This window comes from Papilio machaon, chromosome W (assembly GCF_912999745.1).
Source record: "Papilio machaon chromosome W, ilPapMach1.1, whole genome shotgun sequence".
NCBI classification, from domain to species: Eukaryota; Metazoa; Arthropoda; class Insecta; order Lepidoptera; family Papilionidae; genus Papilio; species Papilio machaon.
In genome coordinates this window covers 10,284,842-10,306,617 of record NC_060015.1, presented here as the reverse complement: position 1 = coordinate 10,306,617, position 21,776 = coordinate 10,284,842, and the positions used below count along the sequence as shown (strand labels likewise).

Here is a 21,776-nt window from a genome sequence, read left to right as displayed (position 1 = left end):
TCGAACGCTAGGTATATATTTATAGGTATATAAAAAGATAGTGTTTGAGCATTTTTTTTTGTTAATCATAAAAAAATGTATGAAACAGTATGCTGGGTAACAATAATATTGTATTGTAAAGTGATAATGAACCCGGTAAATGCGGGCCAGCAAGTCCTACACGTGTCGTCCAGCCACGAGCTACCGGACAACGTGGGCTGCATGGAGGTGAACATTAAACCCTCGTTTCCATTAACACATTTGTCGCGCGACTGTCTGAACGCGACTACTACATCAAATAGCACACCAGTGAAAATAGTACGCGTTGTCGGGAATATTAGTCGCGCAGGTAGTTCCTTAGTGGAAAGAATATATAAAATCTTGTACTATATTTAGCTTATCTTACTCTATTAGTCTTTATTCATATTATAATGGGCTGTGGGCTGGAAACATAGATTTGTATTCTGCTTTATACATTTTAAGAGTATGTAGATCTAAATATAATGAATTTTCATCATCATCATCATCAGCTCACTATCATCAGATCCCAACTGAGGGGCTCGGAGCCTACTCTAAGTTAGGGGTGACTAGGACATAGTCAACCACACTGACCAAGTGCGGGTTAGTTGACTTCACACATGTCTTTGTTCTGTGCAGGTTGCATCGCCATGTTTTCCTTCATTGCAAGAACGTCAGACATAATGAATTCTATTTATAAAGTATGTAATTCTAGTCTTAAGGGTGATTTCTTAGAAACAAGTTCTTGGAGTCTAAGATGAACTATACAATATTTTCCTTTATATTATTATAATTATTTCTATAAGTTATCTTGAGTTGTTATTTATTTTATTTTCTTATTGTGCCTTTATGTTAGCATGACGTACTACTAAAGACAACGTCTCTAACTTGTTGGGAAGTGGAAGTGAAGCAGGTACGATGTATACTATGGGTTCCCACTTCCGAGTAATTCCTCTAATTCCATTTGAAAATAATTGAGATAACAATAGACAGTGACAACTCCCTGTAGAAGCTAGATTTACGTATTGCTAGAACATTCTGAAAGCTTTTGCTACGCCCCTTTGTACTACGTTATAAACGAATTACATATTTTTTAGAGTGGTGTGTTAATTGTTTATTTTATGTTTTTCAAACCAGATTGATTAGGTTAAGTTACACACGGACTCTAAGATTAGAAACATGAAATATAACGCTAGAATTGAAGACACAAGTGTTTTCACTTCAATAAAATACAAAACACTCTTTTGAGTCAGGAATCAGGAAGTCAGGAATTTTCTTGTATACCTATAGGTAAACGTCGTGAACTCTTCAACGTCATGGAAGGTGACCCTTTTCCTGGAGCACAAGGAGAATCAGGAGGAGATCCTTAAGGGTGGGGACGTGGTGCGGCTGTTCCACGCGGAGCAGGAGAAGTTCCTGACGATGGACGACCACCGGCAGGTCGAGTGCAACCGCTGCAACTCTCAAGGCGCTCTGGGAGATAGAGGTAGGGAAACTAGAATGCTTGTGACTGCATATCTGACGACGTATTCTTAAACTTTCTTTCCAAAAAGCGAGTAAGCGCGCCAGTGGAAAAGGGTTTTATTTTAGGAGTAGTTTATAAATCTTTGGTTATTGTTAGGTAGTGCAGCATGACCCGTGCCGCGGCGGTGCGGGCCATTGGAACTCAATCTTCCGCTTCAAGCACCTCGCCACAGGGCACTACCTCGCCGCCGAAGCCTGTCTCAAAGCGCCGTCAGTATTCACTCCATTAAATTTTATTAACATGTTCTTCTCTTCAGACTTCTATCGGCCGGAATTTATATCGGCTTTGGAAAAAATAAAAAAAAGCATAATAAAATAAGATTTACGTGAAATGTGTAAACCCCGCCCACTTCTAAAATGTTTCCGCCCCTCCGCTATAAATTATACAGCAAGCGACTGAATTTATTAGTCCAATTTGATTCATATACGATGTAAAACTATTCTGTACACTGTACAATCTCAGTTATGACGTCATTTATTTGCAAGATCTTTTTATAATTGTAAATGATCTCTTCCGGGTCGGATGTTCAATAGTAAAGTAAGACAAAGAAGCATTCGCCTTGATATCGGTATCTCCCAGCGAAGTGAGAGATTTAGACTTCGCGAACGACGCGTGCAAAGTGCTGTCGGCCTTGTCGACCAAACTTCACCACGGCAATATAGAGCATAATGAGATGAAGTAAGGACTATATTCCTTTGTATGTAGAATCAAATAAAAATCTTGGCTATTTACTATAAATCTGTTATTATAAAGCGGTTTGTCACAAAATTTTAATTTAAACTATATTCCGACTAGGATATAACACCAATCAGTCCATTAAATTCTTATTTTAATTCAATTTCGACAAAAAAAAAACTTATCTGTCTCGAAGGACCAAAAATAATTCACTATATGACCATATTATATTTTCTTTTACAGAGCCCTAACCTGTCTGTTACAAGATATCGTATACTTCATAGCTGGCTTCGAGAACGAACCCAACAAGTCCAAGGCCCTGGACCTGGTGGTGGAGAACCCCAACCGGGACAGACAGAAACTGCTGCGAGAACAGTACATACTGCGGCAGCTATTTAAGATACTACAGGTATTATATCATTCATAAATCTGCAACGCTAATAATGCTGATATACTTATAGAAACCAGGTGAAACTAAGATTACAAAGAGTTTTAACTAGATGGCGCTAATCTTCATTTTCAAAAAAAATGTTTTTCGAAATCGTTATTGAAATTTTTTTAATTTTTTGTTAATTTTATTTTCAGTAAAGTTGTTATAATTTATGATTTTATCTTTATGTATAAATTTAACATTGTTGAAATGTTATCAGGGTCCGTTCCAAGAGACGAGTGAGGGTGGGGGTGAGCCGTTCCTGAAGATCGAGGAGCTGTACGACCCTCGCTACGCACCCTACAAGTGTATCTTCCGCCTCTGCTACCGCATCTTGCGCCTCAGCCAGCAGGACTACAGGAAGAACCAGGCGAGTTGCCAACAGCTGACCAGCTGATCTCTACTCCCATGGCACTTTGGAAACTTAGGATAAGGAGACGGCCATAGGATACTTTTATCCCGTTTCCGTGGAACCTGATATATTTTTTGATGTGAAACATCTATAGGCTCACTTGTAAACCGAATTGTTGGCGTGGCGACGTTTGCCGTGGCGACGGGTCGCCACGCTATACTAAGGTATACATATATATATTTTATTTCAATAATATTTAATATTATTTATTATTATTATTCATTCATTCATTCATTCATTCATTCATTCATTTCTTCATTCATTCTTTCATTTCTTCATTCATTCTTTCATTCCTTCCTTCATTCATTCATTCATTCAAGCATTCATTCATTCATTCATTCAAGCATTCATCCATTAATTCATTCAATCATTTATTCATTCATTCATTCATTTATTTATTTACTTATTTAATATTTTATGCATATTACTTGTACACACACGATGTTTCACATCTGCCAGGCGTCCCATGACGGCGCACAAGTTTTTTTTATATATCCGCTCGGACGGAATCGCGGACTAAAGCTAGTATGCTTAAATTACGTATTTTTGTAGGAATACATAGCAAAGCACTTCGGCTTCATGCAGAAGCAGATCGGCTATGACATCCTTGCAGAGGACACAATCACCGCGCTGCTACACAACAACCGCAAGCTGCTGGAGAAGCACATCACTGCATCTGAGATTGAGACATTCGTTGGTACGTACCACTTACATTACAGATACGTGGTTATAACGCGTTGTCTACGCGTTGTTGACGGTTCAATACGGTTGATCGACAAATAAGAGAGTTAAATTATGGTAGAAAAAACAGTACATTCAAAATACTTTGATTTGTATTTCTATAGTTAATATATTTTCCTTTCTCATATTAAACATCTAATATATAAAATTCTCGTGTCACAGTTTTCGTTCCCGTACTCCTCCGAAACGGCTTGACTGATTCTCATGAAATTTTGTGAGCATATTCAGTAGGTCTGAGAATCGGACAACATCAATTTTTCATAACCCTCCCCCCATTTTTTTTATCTGCGCGCGGACGGAGTCGCGGGCGGCAGCTAGTAATTTATATATTTTACTATGTTACAGGTCTCGTACGTAAGAACATGAAGACTCGGCAATCAAGATTTCTGGATTATCTGAGTGATTTGTGCATTTCCAACAAGAAGGCAATCGCGGTGACGCAGGAGTTGATATGCAAGAGTGTCCTCTGCGCTAATAATGCTGATATACTTATAGAGACCAGGTGAAACTACGTTTACAGAGAATTTAAACTAGATGGCGCTGTTCTTCATTTTCAAAAAATGTTTTTCGATATCAAACGAATTTGTTGTTTATTTCATTTTCAGTAATGTTGTTATAATTTATGTTTTTTTTTTTAAATAGATTGGTTTCAACAAAATACGAACGTTCATCGGAAGTTGAGGACACGGAGAACAAATACACAGTCGAAGATGAAGTCATGTTGTTATGGAACAATAAAAAAGTTAGTATATTATACTTTTACTTATAAAAAGTCAGAATAAAATGTTCTTTTGTGGTTTCTTTTTAGGTTAATATTTTGTTTTCCGAAATAAAAATGTATGAGCTACTCTTGCAGTGTTCCCGTTTGTTGTCTGAGCTGGCGACGGAAGCGCGCCTAGAGCCGCGCAGTGAAGCAGCGGCTATCCTCGACTACTACCGCCACCAGCTCGACCTCTTCTCCAACATGTGTCTCAACAGACAATACCTGGCCCTCAACAGCCTCTCTCCGCAGCTGCACATTGATCTCATACTCAAGTACGTTTATACATTTATCATATCAATTAGACTAACAGTGGGTTTCTGAGAACGAAATTTTAGACAAAACAAACAGTTTCAGACGGAAATTTAGGTCTCAGAAACCCACGGTAAGAAAGTTCTTGTGCCTCTTCCAGATGCATGTCGAACGCGTCTCTCTCCCAGGAGTTGCGCGCGTCTTTCTGCCGGCTGATGCTGCACCTGCACGTGGACCGCGACCCACAGGAGCCAGTCACCCCCGTCAAGTATGCGCGTCTCTGGAGCGACGTCAGCGACACCATACATGTGCACGAGTTAGTATATACGCCCACTTACTGTCTCACAGAGGAAGAGAGAGAGGCGTTCACTAACCACGCCCACTTACTGTGTTAGAGGGAGAAGAGATAGTCGCTCAGTAACAAAGTACTCTTTTTCTATACGTCCTTTCTATCAATTTAAGAAAGGCAACGCACAACTTGTTGGAGATATCTATGTTCTGTGTTCGCTTCGCTAATTTAGCGAAATCAGATGTCCGATTGTTCGCTGATTGCTAATAGCAAATTTAGTTATTTGACTATTCGTAACCATTGTATAGTAGTGTTCAAATATTTTAACGGCTTTAGACTTCTTGCAAGTCATTGCGCAAAACACTGCGTAGCGAGGAGTAAACTACGCAGCGTGACCTTGAGCCGCAAAGTTGTTTGAAAAGAACAGTACGTGAAATACGTTATAAAGTATAAAACACTCTTTTTGAATTTGCCTGTCTCCAGTTACCAGGGCGTGAAGGGTGGAGCTGACGCGACACGAGAGAAGGTGAAAGCCCAGTTCGCGTCCACCATCCGTTTTGTGGAGAACTATCTCTGCCGCGTCGTCACCAGCACCTGGTACTTCAGCGACCACGACCAGAACAAACTCACCTTTGAAGTCGTCAAATTGGCGAGAGAACTTATATACTTCGGATTTTATAGGTATAAACTTGTTTTCGTCTAAATTTTTCTTAAAGTACAGATAAATAATAATCGAAATATATTTTTTGTGCTTTATTCATTGACTAGCTGTCGTTCACGACTCCGTCTGCGCGGAATTAAAAAAAAATCTTTAATAATAACCTATGTGTTCTTCCAGCCTATGATCTGTGTTAAAATTCAGCTAGATCTATGCAATCGTTCTGGAAATATCTTGTAACATCTATCCATCCAAACATTCGCATCTATATATATCTATATATATAAAAGAAAGTCATGTTAGTTACACTATTTATAACTCAAGAACGGCTGAATCGATTTGACTGAAAATTGATGGGCAGGTAGCTTAGAACCAGGAAACGGACATAGGATCATTTTTACCCCGTTTTCTATTTTTTATTCCGCGCGGACGGAGTCGCGGGTAACAGCTAGTTTATAACATTAGTAAGAATTAAATTTTTTGCAATAGCTTCAGCGACTTACTTCGTTTAACGAAGACATTACTCAGTATACTAGACTGTGTGACCGCCATGGACCTGCTGAATGAGACGAGTCCACTCGCAGGAGAAGTCGAATGTAAGTACTCTATTTATCCTACTGTAATATATTAGTGTGAGTTTACACTGTTGAAATACCTTTGTAAAAACTATGACATACATATTTACAAGCAGCTCAAGAATTGGAATTAAAGAAGCGCAAGTTTATACGAATTCAAAAACATGTTTTATAAAAATTTGTTTATTTTTGTTACAATCATTATTTCAATATTTCATAGACTAGAAAATTTTAATTTCTTAAAAACTATTCGATAGTCTTTTTTGATAACTTTTTATAGATTTTTATTTTTATGCAAACAATTACCCGTGATTTCGTTCGCGAGGAATTAAAAAAAAAAACTCTATATGTAGCTTAGGTGTTCTTCCAGACTATTTTTATATTTATACCAAATTTCATGGAGTTCCATTGTGCTGTTCCGGAGATACATTCAATATAACATTTATCCATCCATCTAAACTTTTGCATTTATAATATTAATAAGTAAGATGTCACTCGGAGATAGTGCAGCTTCCAAACAGTGAAAAAAAAAATTCAATTCGGTTCAGTAGTTTCGGAGCCTATTTCATACAAACAAACAAACAAACAATCAAATCTTTTCTTTTTAAATAAAGTGTTATCAATTAGTATTTCTTATCTGTATTATTAGCTGAGGGCGGTGTACTCCGCAGTATAGGCGACATGGGCGCGGTGATGACGTCCATCACTTTAGGCTCTGTAGCGCGCAATGTAAGTACACAGTATATCATTAGTAGACCAGCTGGTGGTGTGCTGATCATCTTGTACCCTGAGCCCTTTGAAAGTCCTGCTGTTCACCAGGTGCCCGGTCCTCAGCACGAGCCCCGTCCATTTACCATGCAGTGGTCGACTTTCGAAGACCTCTCCTCAACGGTATTGTCACTAAGTATTGCTTTGCATTTTACTAACAATATGTGTTATTTGTATTACTATTTGGATGTTTCCCGTTGGGTTATTCGAATCAATAGAATCGATCGGCCCAATGGGAAAAATGTGCTTGCGTTATTAATGTTTGCCCAACTGATTTTGAAGGGTGATTTTTCAGATTGTGAGTTTGACAGATGATAATCGAAGATAGTTTGACATTTAATTGTGATATTTGATGTTTTTTTCATGCAAGTGAACTCGCCAGACGAGTTGCTGTCAATGTATTGTAGTAGCTGTACAACTGTACATACATTGTGCAGGTTGTGGGCAGTGGGAACGGCGGCGGTGTACAGGGCAGTCCGTCCGCACTCGCGTTGGCTCGCAAACATCCGCTGGTCATGGACACCAAGCTCAAGATCATTGAAATATTACAAGTCAGTTAATCATTTTGCTATCGCACACAGATTCGTTAAATCTACACTAAGTGTCAAACTTAGTGACTTTAAATGTTGATTTACAGAATTCATTTTAACATTACAATAGCTTGTGCTCTCTGTCAATATCTAAAATTTACACAAGTTGTTTATCTCACCGGGTCAAAGAATTTTGTGGGACTGTTATGTAAATAATAAATATGAAATGGTGCTCTCCCAGTTCATACTGGACGTGCGACTGGACTACCGCATCAGCTGTCTGCTGTCCATCTTCAAGAAGGAGTTCGAGCAGTCAACAGAGAGACAGGCAGAGAGCTTAGCCTGAGCTGACGTGGAAGCCATAGGCCTTTAGGCTGAAGGCATATTTAGTTGTCGGTGAGTAGTCTTAGATATTTCTAATGAGCAGTTAAAACATTTTGATTTTTCAGTTTAATTTTTATCTGTGGGATACCTAAATATTTAAGGATGTTCTATGAGACAATACATTAATAAATGTATAATACACTTTCTTTAAATAATTTACTTGTGACTAAAGCATGGTATATATAAATAAAATTATATGGTTAAAAATAACAATTTTTTTTCAGAAAATAAAATTTTGAAATCGGATATTCGAATATAAAAAATAAATAAAAAAAAATATGTATTGGGTTACTTTTGATTAAAATCTAAGAAGTAGACTTATTAAGCTAAAAATTTCATATCTAGATCTATTATTTCACTATTTCTAATATATTTATATGCTATGATTATTGATTGCATAAAGATTCTTAGTTTAACTGTTCAATTTAAACTTAAACTTAATTTTTTTGATTGCAATAAATTATTTTTCATTTTCATTATCATGAAGTAGTATGAAATTAATTTCTTATATATATATATATATATATATATATATATATATATATATATATTTCCAAATTAGATTTTACAAAATGTCTATACAATTATGCACAGTCTAATTTTGACTAGACCAGTTAGGATAGAATATAAATATTTATAAACATTTTTAAATTAATAAGAATTTAACGAACGTTTAGGTATATACCATATTTTTCTGAGCCTAACACTGATCTTCGACAAAGTTGTTGGTGGACTAACTGGGCGCTTGGTGGCGGTACTATATCTACCATTCTGAACTATATCTTATATTTCCAGAGCCATACAGACTGTGCCTGACAACTGCCTACCAAAAAATGTAGATTTGTTAGTAAGATGAAAATATACAATGCATGATCCGAGTGCCTAGCTAGTGGTAACAGCATGGGCCCACGCAATTATAACTTCCTATACTAATCAGCTTTACCCTAACAGAATCTAACACAAGTATTGCTCAAATACATGTCATAAATGTTAGAATTTAATACTATAAAATGGGGTTTTCATTACAGTAATACATGTATTGACACATGTTGTCATACAATGTCAAAGCATAAGAAACTTACACTCAAGCGGCAAATAGCAGAGTAGGTTTTTATCCGAAATAAAATTGACTTTAATCCTACTTTTCACACCTTTTTATGCTTGCTCTCGATAAGAAAGACTTGCAAAGAAAAATTAAACTTATTTCAAACGTATAAAGTTCAATTTTATTTGCACTAAAAATGCTCCACTGTTATAACCTTTGTATTAAAACTAGTCGTCTCTGTTTTTCAGAGACTGAGAGGGATGGTTATATGTTTTAATATATGTGTATTGATATTGGAAAGGTACAGTTAGAATTTGTGTGTATTTGTTGTCCGTACATGTTTACGTGTGTATACGTTGATGCGTGCGCATTTAACACTGTGTGCGTGTGTGTTGGAGTTGTAGGCTATGTTAGAATGTCTGCACATCCGTCGTTTTGTTTCACGTCTTGCTTATCGTACTGCTAGTTCACATTCAGCTTTAAAGTATTTGCTAAAGTAAATAGGTCTGTCTATTTTGTTGAATGACAGTTAGAGTAAAATTCCTTATCAATAATTCGATATAAATACTTTTTTTGCAAAAATGGATCAATTAATAGTGGAGATATCTTGCAATATTTGTTCGATAAACTTCAGTTCTCCAAACGGCATGAGAGAACCATTTGTGAACGTCTACTCTGTCCTAAGCACCATTCGGCAGCATTCCGAGGCAGTTTTTGTTACAACGCTGCAAAATGTTGGAACAACATACCACCTCCTCTGAGGTGTTTTAAATCTAAATTTACCTTTAAAAAAAGATATAAAAACCTTCTAATTGATAATCAAAAAACCTAGATATTGCTGTGTCAAATTGTTTCGGCACCTCGGAGTTGCCTGTATATTAGTAGTTTTTATACCTTTGTTTGATTTGTGTTGTTTTTTTTCTTTTATTACTATTTTTTTTTATTATTTTATATAACGATCATAATTGTTGATTTTTTTTTTTTTGTTCTCTTTTAGGTCTGTACGTTACATTTGTTAGTTGTAATTTTTGTCATAAGTTTAAGTCTCACGGTTGACTGAGCATTTATTCTAAATATTTATTTATAGTTTTTCTTTTATATTGTTTACTGTACTCATTTTTTAGGGTTCATTGAAAATCGGCGCTGCGGTACCCGCCGCAGCACATGTCGAATGAACACCTTTTCTTATGAATAAATGTATTTTCTTTCTTTCTTTCTTTCTTTCAATATGAGTCACGAAATAGACAGACCGAACAACATCCTCACTGTAATTTGAGCTCTATGTAGATAAAAATAAGGTATAAAATACAGGGACGGTTTGGACCTGGACGAATGCGGAGGCCGCATGGAGTACCATGTAGTACCGCGTAGTAACGCGTGCTGTTGCAGCTCTGCTCTCAGGGTGCGTCCGCGGCGCTGGTGTCGGGCGCGCTTGCTCTGCTCTTCCGACACTTCAGTCAGAGGCAGGAGGTGCTCGCTGCATTCAAACAGGTTGAGTTCTCAGCCAACAGATCCTTGTAGAAGCAACAGCGACGCGGCGTTGTATTGTTTTCAGATATCTTGGTGGTTTTTAATGTTTAATGCGAGGAGAGGAAACTGTTTAGTGCCGATAATATTTAGAAATAAATGTAACGGACGAATTTGTTGTTTGGTCTAATACAAGGATTCTAAAATATTAAGATACTAGTTGTCGCACGCGACCGCGTCTGTGTAATCTACATCTGTGCCATCGAGATCCGTTGAACCGTTCTGAAGATACCTTCAAATAAACATTTAAACTTCCACATCTTTAACATTAGTAATCTTGCGACTTAGGTACAACTGTTGGTGTCTGACGCTAACGTGGAGTCGTACAAGCAGATCAAGGCAGACCTGGACGTACTGCGGCAGAGCGTCGAGAAGTCCGAGCTGTGGGTGTTCAACAAGGGCCGTGCAGGCGCACTGGACGATCACACTGGTCAGACAATATCACTTTGCTATCTCATTAACTTACTGGCTTTTTAATTGAACTTAACATTTTCCCACATAGTTACTAAGATTGCACGTTCTAGTGAGATTGAACATCAAATGGGTTACTGGTTTACTTTTAGAGCTGAAAGGTACAGTGGGTCCTGGCGGGGCAGTACTGGAGCGGAATGCATCACTGGACAACGTGCTGGACACCTCTCGCGCCACAAAGTACGACCACATGCACGAGTACGACAAGATCAAAGAGGTATGACTGGTGTTTGTAGTCATACATATTGTTGTGTCTGTCTTAATACTGAGGATGAAAGTAATGGCAATATATATTGACTTAAAGACTATTTCATTAAAGGAAGTTGATAATTCCAAGTCGTATTTTTTATAGTTTATAATTGTGTCTATTGTTTTTGTTTATAAATGACTAGCTACCGCCCGCGATTTTATAATAGTCATTTATAAAGACGCGGTATAAAAAACTTAATTAGTTATGTGTTCTTCCAGATTATATTCTATACTAGCTTTTACCCGCGACTCCGTCCGCGCGGAATAAAAAAAATAAATAGAAAACGGAGTAAAAATTATCCTATGTCCTTTTCCTGGTTCTAAGCTACCTGCCCACCAATTTTCAGCTAAATCAGTTTGAGCGATCTTGAGTTATAAATGGTGTAACTAACACGACTTTCTTTTATAGAGGTATATATAGATTTATGCCAAATTTCATCAAGATCCGTGTAGCCGTTCCGGAGATACTTTCAAACAAACATTCATCCATCTAAACATTCGCATTTATAATATTAGTAAGATATGTTCGTGTATTACAGATCCTGCAGCGTATGATAAAGTACTGCACTCAGGGTAACAGCGGGGGAGGGGACACAGGGAAGCCGCGTCGCCATGAGCAACGTCTGCTGAGGAACATCGGCGTACACAACATCGTACTCGACCTGCTGCAGGTACACATACTGCTGCACACACACACACCTTTCATCTATACATATAAATAAAAATAAAGTGTCTGTATACAATATCGAGAAAAAAAATTACACGATTACGGAAACTAATCTTTAAAATTTTTATCTGTCTGTCTGTCCTCAAGGCCGTGTTAGTTCTAGGTAATTTCCGGAACAGCTTTACAGATTTTGACGGGACATTGACAGGAAGGTAGCTGATGCACTCAGCCATATTGTAGGCTACTATTAATTCTAAGTCTAAGACTATTAGTGGTCAACAAGTTTTTCAGTATCCTAGCACAAGTAAACAGCAAGGGACTGTTCAGTACCATAGTTAAAGGGGAAAGATAGGAAACTGACTTGTGAGATTACATTTTTAAGACAGATCATCTTTAACTTACTCGATAGTCACTACAAAGACAAAGGCGACTGAGACTGAGACTGTCAACTAGAGCTGGGACAAATTACGCAAGCATTACGTAACAGCGCCCCTATCGAGTAAGTTTAATATTAAAAACCTTATTCTCCAGGTGCCTCATGACGAAGATGATGCCGCGATGGACGAGCTGCTGGCACTCGCGCACGAGTTCCTGCAGCGCTTCTGTCACGGCAACCAGCAGAACCAGGCCATCCTACACAAGCATCTCGATCTGTTCCTCAACGCTGGGGTAATTACATCTTAGTGCCGCACTTTGCAAACTAGATGCAGCATTTACTAATATAACCTATTTCTGATGACGTCATGATGATATAGAGGGCGCTACAGTTATTTGATTGCGTGTCCGGCCAAAATAAACGGTGTCCGAGTTGTCCGGCTTTTGTTAGACTTTTTACATTTCCCAAACGAGAGTGTACCTATTAATACTGAGACAAAATTATAAATAATACAGAGTGTCCGACCTTTCTACCCAAATGTCCGGCCAAACTGGCTGGTCAGTCCGGTTAGTAGGTTTGGCTACCTGGCAACCCTAGCTACAGTCATAATTGAACATTTAATAGTCTTAGTAGTGGTAGAGTTTTCTTTCATCTTAGTAAATTCTAGCAAGGTACTTATCTTAATATATAAAATTCTCGTGTCACGGGGTTCGAACTTGAACTCCTCCGAAACGGCTTGACCGATTCTCATAAAATTTTGTGAGCATATTCAGTAGGTCTGAGAATCGGTCAACATTTATTTTTTATAACCCCCCCCCCCATTTAGTTTTTTTTTCTTTACTACGCGCAGACGGAGTCGCGGGCGAGAGCTAGTTTGTCTATAATATTTGTTTCCCACATAATATTGTCTTTGGTTACCTATTCATTACTATGAACTCGTTGTCTATGACCCATAGATACGTGAAGCGCAAACTGTGTGCGCAATATTCGAGGAGAACCCCGCGTTGTGCGCTCACGAGGGCAATGACAAGGTGGCGGCGCATTTCGTGCACTGTATTGAGACTCGCGGCCGTCGCCCCGCGTACTTACACTTCCTGCGCACTGATGTACGAGCTGCTGGACAACATATCCGCCGCAGTCAGGACCTCGTCATGCAGGAGGTGTGTACATACATACATACATTCAAAAAATATTGAACAAAGTGGTAAATTTGTTTTTAGCTGACTTTAAAAAGAAGGAGGTTATCAATTCGAGTGTATTTTATTTATGTCTGTTATTATATTCTAAGGCAGTGTTTCCCAAAGTGGGCGATAACGCCCCCTTGGAGGCGTTTGAAACCTTGGAGGGGGCGATAAGAGGCCCAAAAAATGGGGGGCATTGAAATTAATTACAGTAATGAAATTGTGGTTTTTAAGTTTTAGGACTGAATAAAAATTAGGCGGCTCTGAAACATAATTGATTTTCAAAGGGGGCGGTGAAAGAAATAAGTTTGACAATCACTGTTCTAAGGTGACAAGCGAAATAGTGAAGTGACCGCTGCTAATTGACATCCGCAATTGCAGTTTAATCGATAGAACAGGGGACGCACAGAAAGAGAGTATTTTCCCTACCTATGTCTTGTTCCATCAAATTTACTTCCTTTCCTTATGAGGGTGGTAAGGGACAGGCGATTAGGCCTCCAGTACGCCATTCGTGACGGATGTCATCTCGACTGCTGCTGACACATTTTAACGAGCAATTAATTATTTTAAAAATATTTTTTTCTTTATTTTCGGTTTATCTATAAAATGGTAGCAATTCCAAAAATAAGTGTCCATACTTTGTCACGTTATTTCTTTTTTTTTGTGAGGGAAAAGAAAAAAATAAAAGTGACAAAAATTAGAAAAGAATATAAGTTATATTAGTAAATAAAATGAATAATAAAAAGAAAATATTGATCAATTTTATAAAGAAATTAAACTAATAAAAGAGGGTTCCGCCAAGGTCTGGCCCTGTTCCTGAGGTACCGCACGCTCCTTGCTAGTTGTAACGCGCTGAGCCTGGGTGCGAAGCGATGCCAGGAGTGAGTAGTGATCGGTGGTCGTTAGGCTATATCAAGCCAGTCGTGAGCTGAGCCTGGTTGCGAAGCGATGCCAGGAGTGAGTAGTGATCGGTGGTCGTTAGGCTATATCAAGCCAGTCGTGAGCTGAGCCTGGTTGCGAAGCGATGCCAGGAGTGAGTAGCAATCAGTGGTCGTTAGGCTTTATCAAGCCAGTCGGCCGTCGGATGTCGATGTTGTAAAATTCCAAACTTACTCCCTGTAATGGACATGGCACAAATTGAGGCACGGTTATAAATTCGTGCCCGGCAGCCGTTACTAGTTTTAACCGAAAGCGAAGCAAGGACGGTACGTAGTATAGCTGTTCCGGGCCGTTGCAGTCTTACAATTATATAGAAAAGAGCAAAATTCATATTTAAATAGGAAAGCATAGCATGGTGAAATGAAGTGAAAAAATAACAGTGAAATAATAAAATATATTTTGCACAACTTACCCAGTACGGGGAGCAATTCTTATTTCGATAAGAAGTAAGAATTTGGTATAAGATTAAATAAAGATATAAAAATTATAGGTTATACAGGGTCGATGCCCTTCGCATCGAGGTCAAGGTAAAAAGTGACAGTGACAAGTCGTAAAATCAACTGACAGCTCGCGCCACAGAGTAATCAATCCGTTCAGAAATGTCAGCTTATTGAATTTTTGTAACATACGTTACAAGTATATGCGTAAAAAGGAGGTAAATTCAGATATGACGGCTGATAGAGATGTATGGAGGATTAGTACATACTGTACCGACCCTCTATAGGATTAAGGGTAGGTTGATGATGATGATGGTAGTCTCACACAAAATATAGATTGTATGTATGTTGTATGTATGAGATGTATGTATACCGATGCGAGGTCCGATGAGTATCTCGTCTGCATGTATGACCCAGTCGTCGTAGCTCTCTCGCGGCGACAGCGCGTGTTTCCACGACTCGTCGGCAGAGCGCGCTCGCGCACGTCGCGGCCGCAACGTGCCCGTCGGTGAGGCCTGCGCACGCGCACACACACCACCTCACTATGTATCCACCTCGTCAAACACCTCGGCAGCTCGAAACACACCACACAGAAGACAGTCGTCAAGTGGAAGCAATTCCGCGTTTAGTCTGATGAGTGTAATGCCGGAATAATTTTAGTCTTCTTTCTCTTCCCACCCTTTTCTTATTAGGAATTGATGGGAAGTGGATGTGGATTTGGCGGAGGAGGGGACGCATAGAAAGGAGAAATATCCTCTTTCTGTGCGTCCCCTTCTCCGTTGATTAAAGGTAGACAATGCATTTGCGGATGTCTATGGGCTACGGTCGCCTCGCTATTTCGGCGAATCCAGATGGCCGTTTTCTTGTTTGTCACATTATGATATAAAAAAAGAAGAACAACGCGCAGTACACCTTGAGCCGCCGAGATATTTGAAAAGACTTTTATACTCTTGTAATAAAACAAATTAAAATTTTCAAATACCTTTTTAAAGAATAACTAATGTACCTGTGTGCTGTGACTTTGCTGATCTGTGCCCTTGTCTTTATCCTCTTTGTTGTGTCTGCCCGATGTCAGGTACTTGTTGGACTGCGGTGAGTTGTTGCTCTATACAAAAAAAATCCTAATTTCAGATATTTACATAGTCCGTACACGATCTTTGTAACAGTCAAGAATAAACATTTTTACAATTAATTCTTGTTAAACATAACTATGAGACTGAAAATACACAACTTGAATCACAATAAGCAATCGTTTTGTTTTAAGTCAAAAATTCTAAATTTTTTATTGAATAAAAAGCTAAATTTACTCGCTTATTTATTAAATCTTGTGCAAATACGAGATGTACATTTCGGTGTAAAACATGACAAACCTGATTGTTTTTCCTCTGGTGTTCAGCGAGGGTTATTGGACGTTGTACCATATTGATGCACACATTGGGGGCTGAATTGGAGCGGTCCTGTGGATTCAATGAGCGAGGATGTTGCGACCTGAATACATACAAAACAAAATCGTTAGTAATTCTCATATCAAAAATAAAAAGACTGTCAAAATACATAAATCAATGCATTAAAGCCTTGCATATACTTTCAAATAATATTTACACTTGTTAAATTGTAGCTTTTATCGCATTTAAAAGCTATTTAAGCTTTTTTTTATTTAATCAACACATAAAATTGCTATGACGTCATAATAGAATATTCACCAGTGAGTGTCAAACTCCTTCAGCTTCTTAGAGACAGACCTGCACATAGCAACCATGACATGGCTTTTTTATCTGTCTATTTAGATAAAAATTTAAATACGTTTTTAGAATTTTGTGAACTATGGTTATATATTTTTTTAACAACAGACCGCTTAAAACTAAGCCTATGGACATCCGCAACGCCAGAGGAATCGCAGATGCGTCGCCCTTTAAAAGAGGTGTACGCTCTTTTCTTGAAGGCCCCTAAGTTGTAACTGTTTGGAAATACAACTGAAATATTTTATAGCTAACATTAAAAAAATTAGATAAGTCGATTTCATCTAGTTTTTTTATGCTTTTCTTCCTATAAAGTCAACATAATAAATAACTTTAATAAATAATTATATTGTTAGATATTTGATGCAAAAGTATTTTAAAAGGAATAAATTAACAGCGAAATAGTGAATTTAACTCTACTTCTAAATAATCCTCGCAATAGGATAAACTCAAACCGAACGTAAATAAAAAAAAATGTCAGACGTTCCGCAATGGCGGATGGAAAGAGACTGCCACGAGCAGCAGCGCACGCTTCCTTATAAATCCTTTTTTTTGTGTGGCTACCCTCAACAGTCCTAACATTTGTGTGGCTACCCTCAACAGTCCTAACATTTGTGTGGCTACCCTCAACAGTCCTAACATTTGTGTGGCTACCTTCAACAGTCCTAACATTTGTGTGGCTACCCTCAACAGTCCTAACATTTGTGTGGCTACCTTCAACAGTCCTAACATTTGTGTGGCTACCCTCAACAGTCCTAACATTTGTGTGGCTACCCTCAACAGTCCTAACATTTGTGTGGCTACCCTCAACAGTCCTAACATTTGTGTGGCTACCCTCAACAGTCCTAACAATATTAACTTTACAGATCAGTTGTAAGTTATAAATGCAATAGCAGTTTCAAGTTATAATACACACATCAAAAAAGTCTAAGCAACACATACTATTTCAAGTTATTAATCAATTATTTTATCATTTTTTACCAAGTAGGTAATACTTATGTAAACTTTTTTGATCTATTGGACATACTGGCTGGTTGTGAAAAAAAATCGAGTATCATTTGTTTTTTTTTTCACAAATTTAAAAGGGAATGCATTTGTTCGAATTTTACAGCGTTTTCTTTGCTTATTAAAATTTAGTATTCGGTATCAGTTTTAAGATTCAAACAATAATTAAAAAAAGTTTTGAACAAATTTGAATTTTGAGACATTTTTTACGTTATGGAGCGACGTCATTTGAACGCAGATGAAATGCAGAGAGCTGTAGAGATGTTGCAAGCGGGAAGAACTCAATCTCAGGTATCTCGGTATTTTGGTTCAACGGAAGCGTTATTTGCCGTCTTCATCAGCATTAAACTAACACGGGAGATCCTGCTGAGCAGCACCCAGGTCGAGGAAGGTGTACAACAACACGGAAAGATCGATACATACAACTGACTGAAAGACGTCAGCCGATGTTAACCGCCCGAGAGATAGGTTTGAGGCTACAAAATTCAAGTAGTGTTGTTGTTAGCTGCCAAACTGTGTGAAATCGATTGCATGAGTATGGCCTACGAGCACGACGGCCAATTAGGTGCCCACCGATACGTCACGGGAATCGCGCTCGTCGAAATGAATGGTTTAGTCAACACATTATATGGACCCGGAAATAATGGGATAAAATTTTATTTTGCGATGAGTCTCGATTTGGGTTCTAGCCTGATACTAGAAGGGTAAGAGTGTACCGTTGTCCTGGAAATACTGAAAGACTGAGGTGGCTTCAGGAAGTGCATCCATACAACGACTTAACAGTTATGGTATGGGCGGGTATTATGAAGAACTTCGGTTCTTCATAATACGAGCTCTGTTCTTCGGAACAGAGCTCGTTTTTGTAAATGGTAACATGAACGCTGTAAATTACGTTGAGGATGTTCTAAGACCTTATGTCCTTCCATTCGCACAAGCGCTTGGCTTCGATTTCACCTTGATGCATGACAATGCGCGTTCGCATACAGCTTTGCACACACGGGAGTACTTGGCAAGGGAAAACTTCCTGGTATTGCCTTGGCCTGCACAATCGCCAGACCTCAACCCCATCGAGCATGCACGGGACATGCTCCAGAGACGTGTTTTAAATGTCTTGGATGGAGTGACAACAACCCAACAACTGATGGACTTACTAAAATTTCATTGGGAGCAATTACCGTAGGATCACATTAACAGTCTCATCGATTCTATGAATAATCAGTGCCAGCAAGTTAAGAAAAATAAAGCATAAAATGTCACAAATTATTTAAATATCACTATATTTAATTCACTACCTTTTACCCGCGACTCCGTCCGCGCGGAATAAAAAAGTGCACACAAGATAAAAAAAAGTTCCTATGTCCGTCTCCTAGTTCTAAGCTACCTCCCCATCAATTTTCAGCTACATCCGTTCGACCGATGTTGAGTTATAAATAGAGTAACTAACACGACTTTCTTTTATATTTATGGATAGATTATGCATTTTATTTTTACGGATATTCATAAATGCTTTAATTTCTTCGAAAAACAGTTTAAACTAATTTTAAAGTGCAAGGTATTATTTGATAATGATTATTCTCAGGAGCATTAACGTAGAAATCGACTTCACTAAAAACAAAAAGAAATCCAATCAACACGAATTAAAAAAAAATAAAAACTCGTAGCCCTTCTATCTATATTGAAATATTAGAGACGAAAACTGAGAGCAATGTTCGCTTTTATAAGCATATGCAAGTCGCCGCTGAACTTGTTGGCTTCAGTCAAAATCAGCCTCCCTAAAACACGCAAACAATTCCAAAGAGTGGTGATATGACAAACGTACCCACTTGAAAAAACATTCATGGTCAATCGGACAATTAGACATAATATGTTTGACGTAAGAAACTTGTTTATTTGATAAATATATTTTTAAGATATAAATTTTTACTAAATTATGATATCCAATTTGCGAATCTAACTTATAATTACCTATGCTCAATAATAAATTAAACTTTGACGTAATAACCTAATAAATTTGGCATCTACACGCGAATTAGCAAAATGCATGCAAATTTTAAGCTCAATCGGTAATCGGCAATTTGAAGATTTAATGAAAAACATTCAGAATCTAATCCTTAAGTAAGACGTGCAATTAGGCATTTAACTAGTTCTTATAAAATTACTCTTCTATGACTTAAACTGTACCAATAAGACGGAAGAGTCTGGCTCCTATAATAGGGGTCACCAACCTAGTTTAGACACCAGGTGTGCTACTACTTTGTATTTTTTTATTTAAATCAATAAATCAGCAATGAAGAAACTGGACGAAAAGATTAGTAAGTACCCATAATAAGCCAGTTCTACGAAGAATTAATAATCAGCGCGTTTCCACATTTGCCATTCATATATATCACGGAAAGTTCACTGCCAAACAAACCTGTACAAAAATTTTGTCATTCCTCTCATCATCAATATATATAAAAGAAAGTCGTGTTAGTTACACTATTTATAACTCAAGAATGGCTGAATCGATTTGACTGAAAATTGGTGGGCAGGTAGCTTAGAACCAGGAAACGGACATAGGATAATTTTTACCCCGTTTTCTATTTTTTATTCCGCGCGGACGGAGTCGCGGGTAAAAGCTAGTCTATATATATAAAAGAAAGTCGTGTTAGTTACACTATTTATAACTTAAGAACGACTGAATCGATTTGACTTAAAATTAGTGGGTAGGTAGCTTAGAACCAGGAAACGGACATAGGGTAATTTTTACCCCGTTTTTATCTTTTATTCCGCGTGGACGGAGTCGCGGGTAAAAGCTAGTTATATTTAAAATAATGAAGATTAAAATATATCAGACAGTCTTTAATATGACATTATATACAAGAATCTTAAAAGGCATGTGATAAACGATTGAATGAGATGCAAAGAGCGCCGGCTGCTCAGTGTACAAAACACCGTACGTACAGTTCCTAGTTAAATCCCCACTATGTACTAATATGTTTTTTGTATTTCGAATTTCATATGTATCCGACTTTCTTACGATGAAGGAAAACATCGTGAGGCAACCTGCACATATCTGCGATGAAATTCAAGGAAATGTGTACAGTCGATCCGCACTGGGCAAGTGTGGATGATAAAGGTCTTTGTTACCCTTAATATAGGGTTGGTGAGGATTTGCATGTGCTAAAAGTTATATATTTAAAATAACCTAACCTAATTTCTTGTGTTTTATTAAATATGTAAATAACTAGTTAACTGACTAATGAAAATGTTTTTTCATAGGTCATATTTTAAATAGCAATAGATTCTGAGAAGTTAGCAATGTCAGGTTTTAACATTATGACGCACGTTTTTTTGACGGTAAAGGTTAAACTACTAGTCTCATGCCATAAGATTGGTAGCATTTTAAGTTTTATGTTAAATAATTAAAATAGCACGTGCTCTAAGAGTTTAGTCGAAGCAAGACAACTACGCAATAGACTGGTAACAATAGAAACCAGTAAACGTTAAAAAAAATTGTCAAAGTTTACGCTTTTGATTTTTTTTCCATATTTGTTCTTCAAATAATTTTGTCTGCGTATTTTGGTGTAGCCTAGCACGTTTATCTGTGACAATAGCCAATGTATTGTTATCGTAAAAAAATAACATTAGAAGTACATACTAGGGCCACAGATGTGACAATCTATATCTATATATATAAAAGAAAGTCGTGTTAGTTACACTATTTACAACTCAAGAACGGCTGAATCGATTTGACTGAAAATTGGTGGGCAGGTAGCTTAGAACCAGAAATAGCGGACATAGGATAATTTTTACCCCGATTTTTATTTTTTATTCCGCGCGGACGGAGACGCGGGTAAAAGCTAGTTACAAATAACTTAAAAACTTTTGAATAGTTATGTAACAATCTAATTTTGTAGAGTTGCTATTTTATAATCCAATCATTATCGTTGTTAACATCTATTTTTCATTTTTTTTAACTGAGTGCGGACGGAATTGCGGGCGACAGCTAGTTATTACATAAAAATGTGACCTAAATGTGTCTAATTTTAGACTAATTAAGTACATATTACCATGTTTAACTTTAAGGGGATAACTTGTCATAGTAAAGTAACTAAATATCTATCCCAACAGTACATTCTGATTCCTGGTAGCCTTGAGTTGA

The 21,776-nt window shown here is 37.6% G+C and overlaps 1 protein-coding gene and 1 pseudogene across 1 annotated transcript in view; one reads left to right on the top strand and one right to left on the bottom strand.

Moving 5' to 3' along the window:
- Positions 1 to 75: 75 nt before the first annotated feature.
- Positions 76 to 13,758, top strand: LOC123723147 (annotated as a pseudogene).
- Positions 13,759 to 15,221: 1,463 nt separating this feature from the next.
- Positions 15,222 to 21,776, bottom strand: part of LOC123723395 — an 89,274-nt gene continuing 82,719 nt past the window's right edge. Inside the window, exons 9-11 of the mRNA XM_045685962.1 lie at positions 16,259 to 16,376; positions 15,895 to 15,993; positions 15,222 to 15,403 (exon numbers count right to left, since the gene is read on the bottom strand). Of these exons, the coding sequence (XP_045541918.1) occupies positions 16,354 to 16,376 (23 nt within the window). The 3' untranslated portion in view covers positions 15,222 to 15,403; positions 15,895 to 15,993; positions 16,259 to 16,353. The remainder of the gene's footprint in view (positions 15,404 to 15,894; positions 15,994 to 16,258; positions 16,377 to 21,776) is intronic.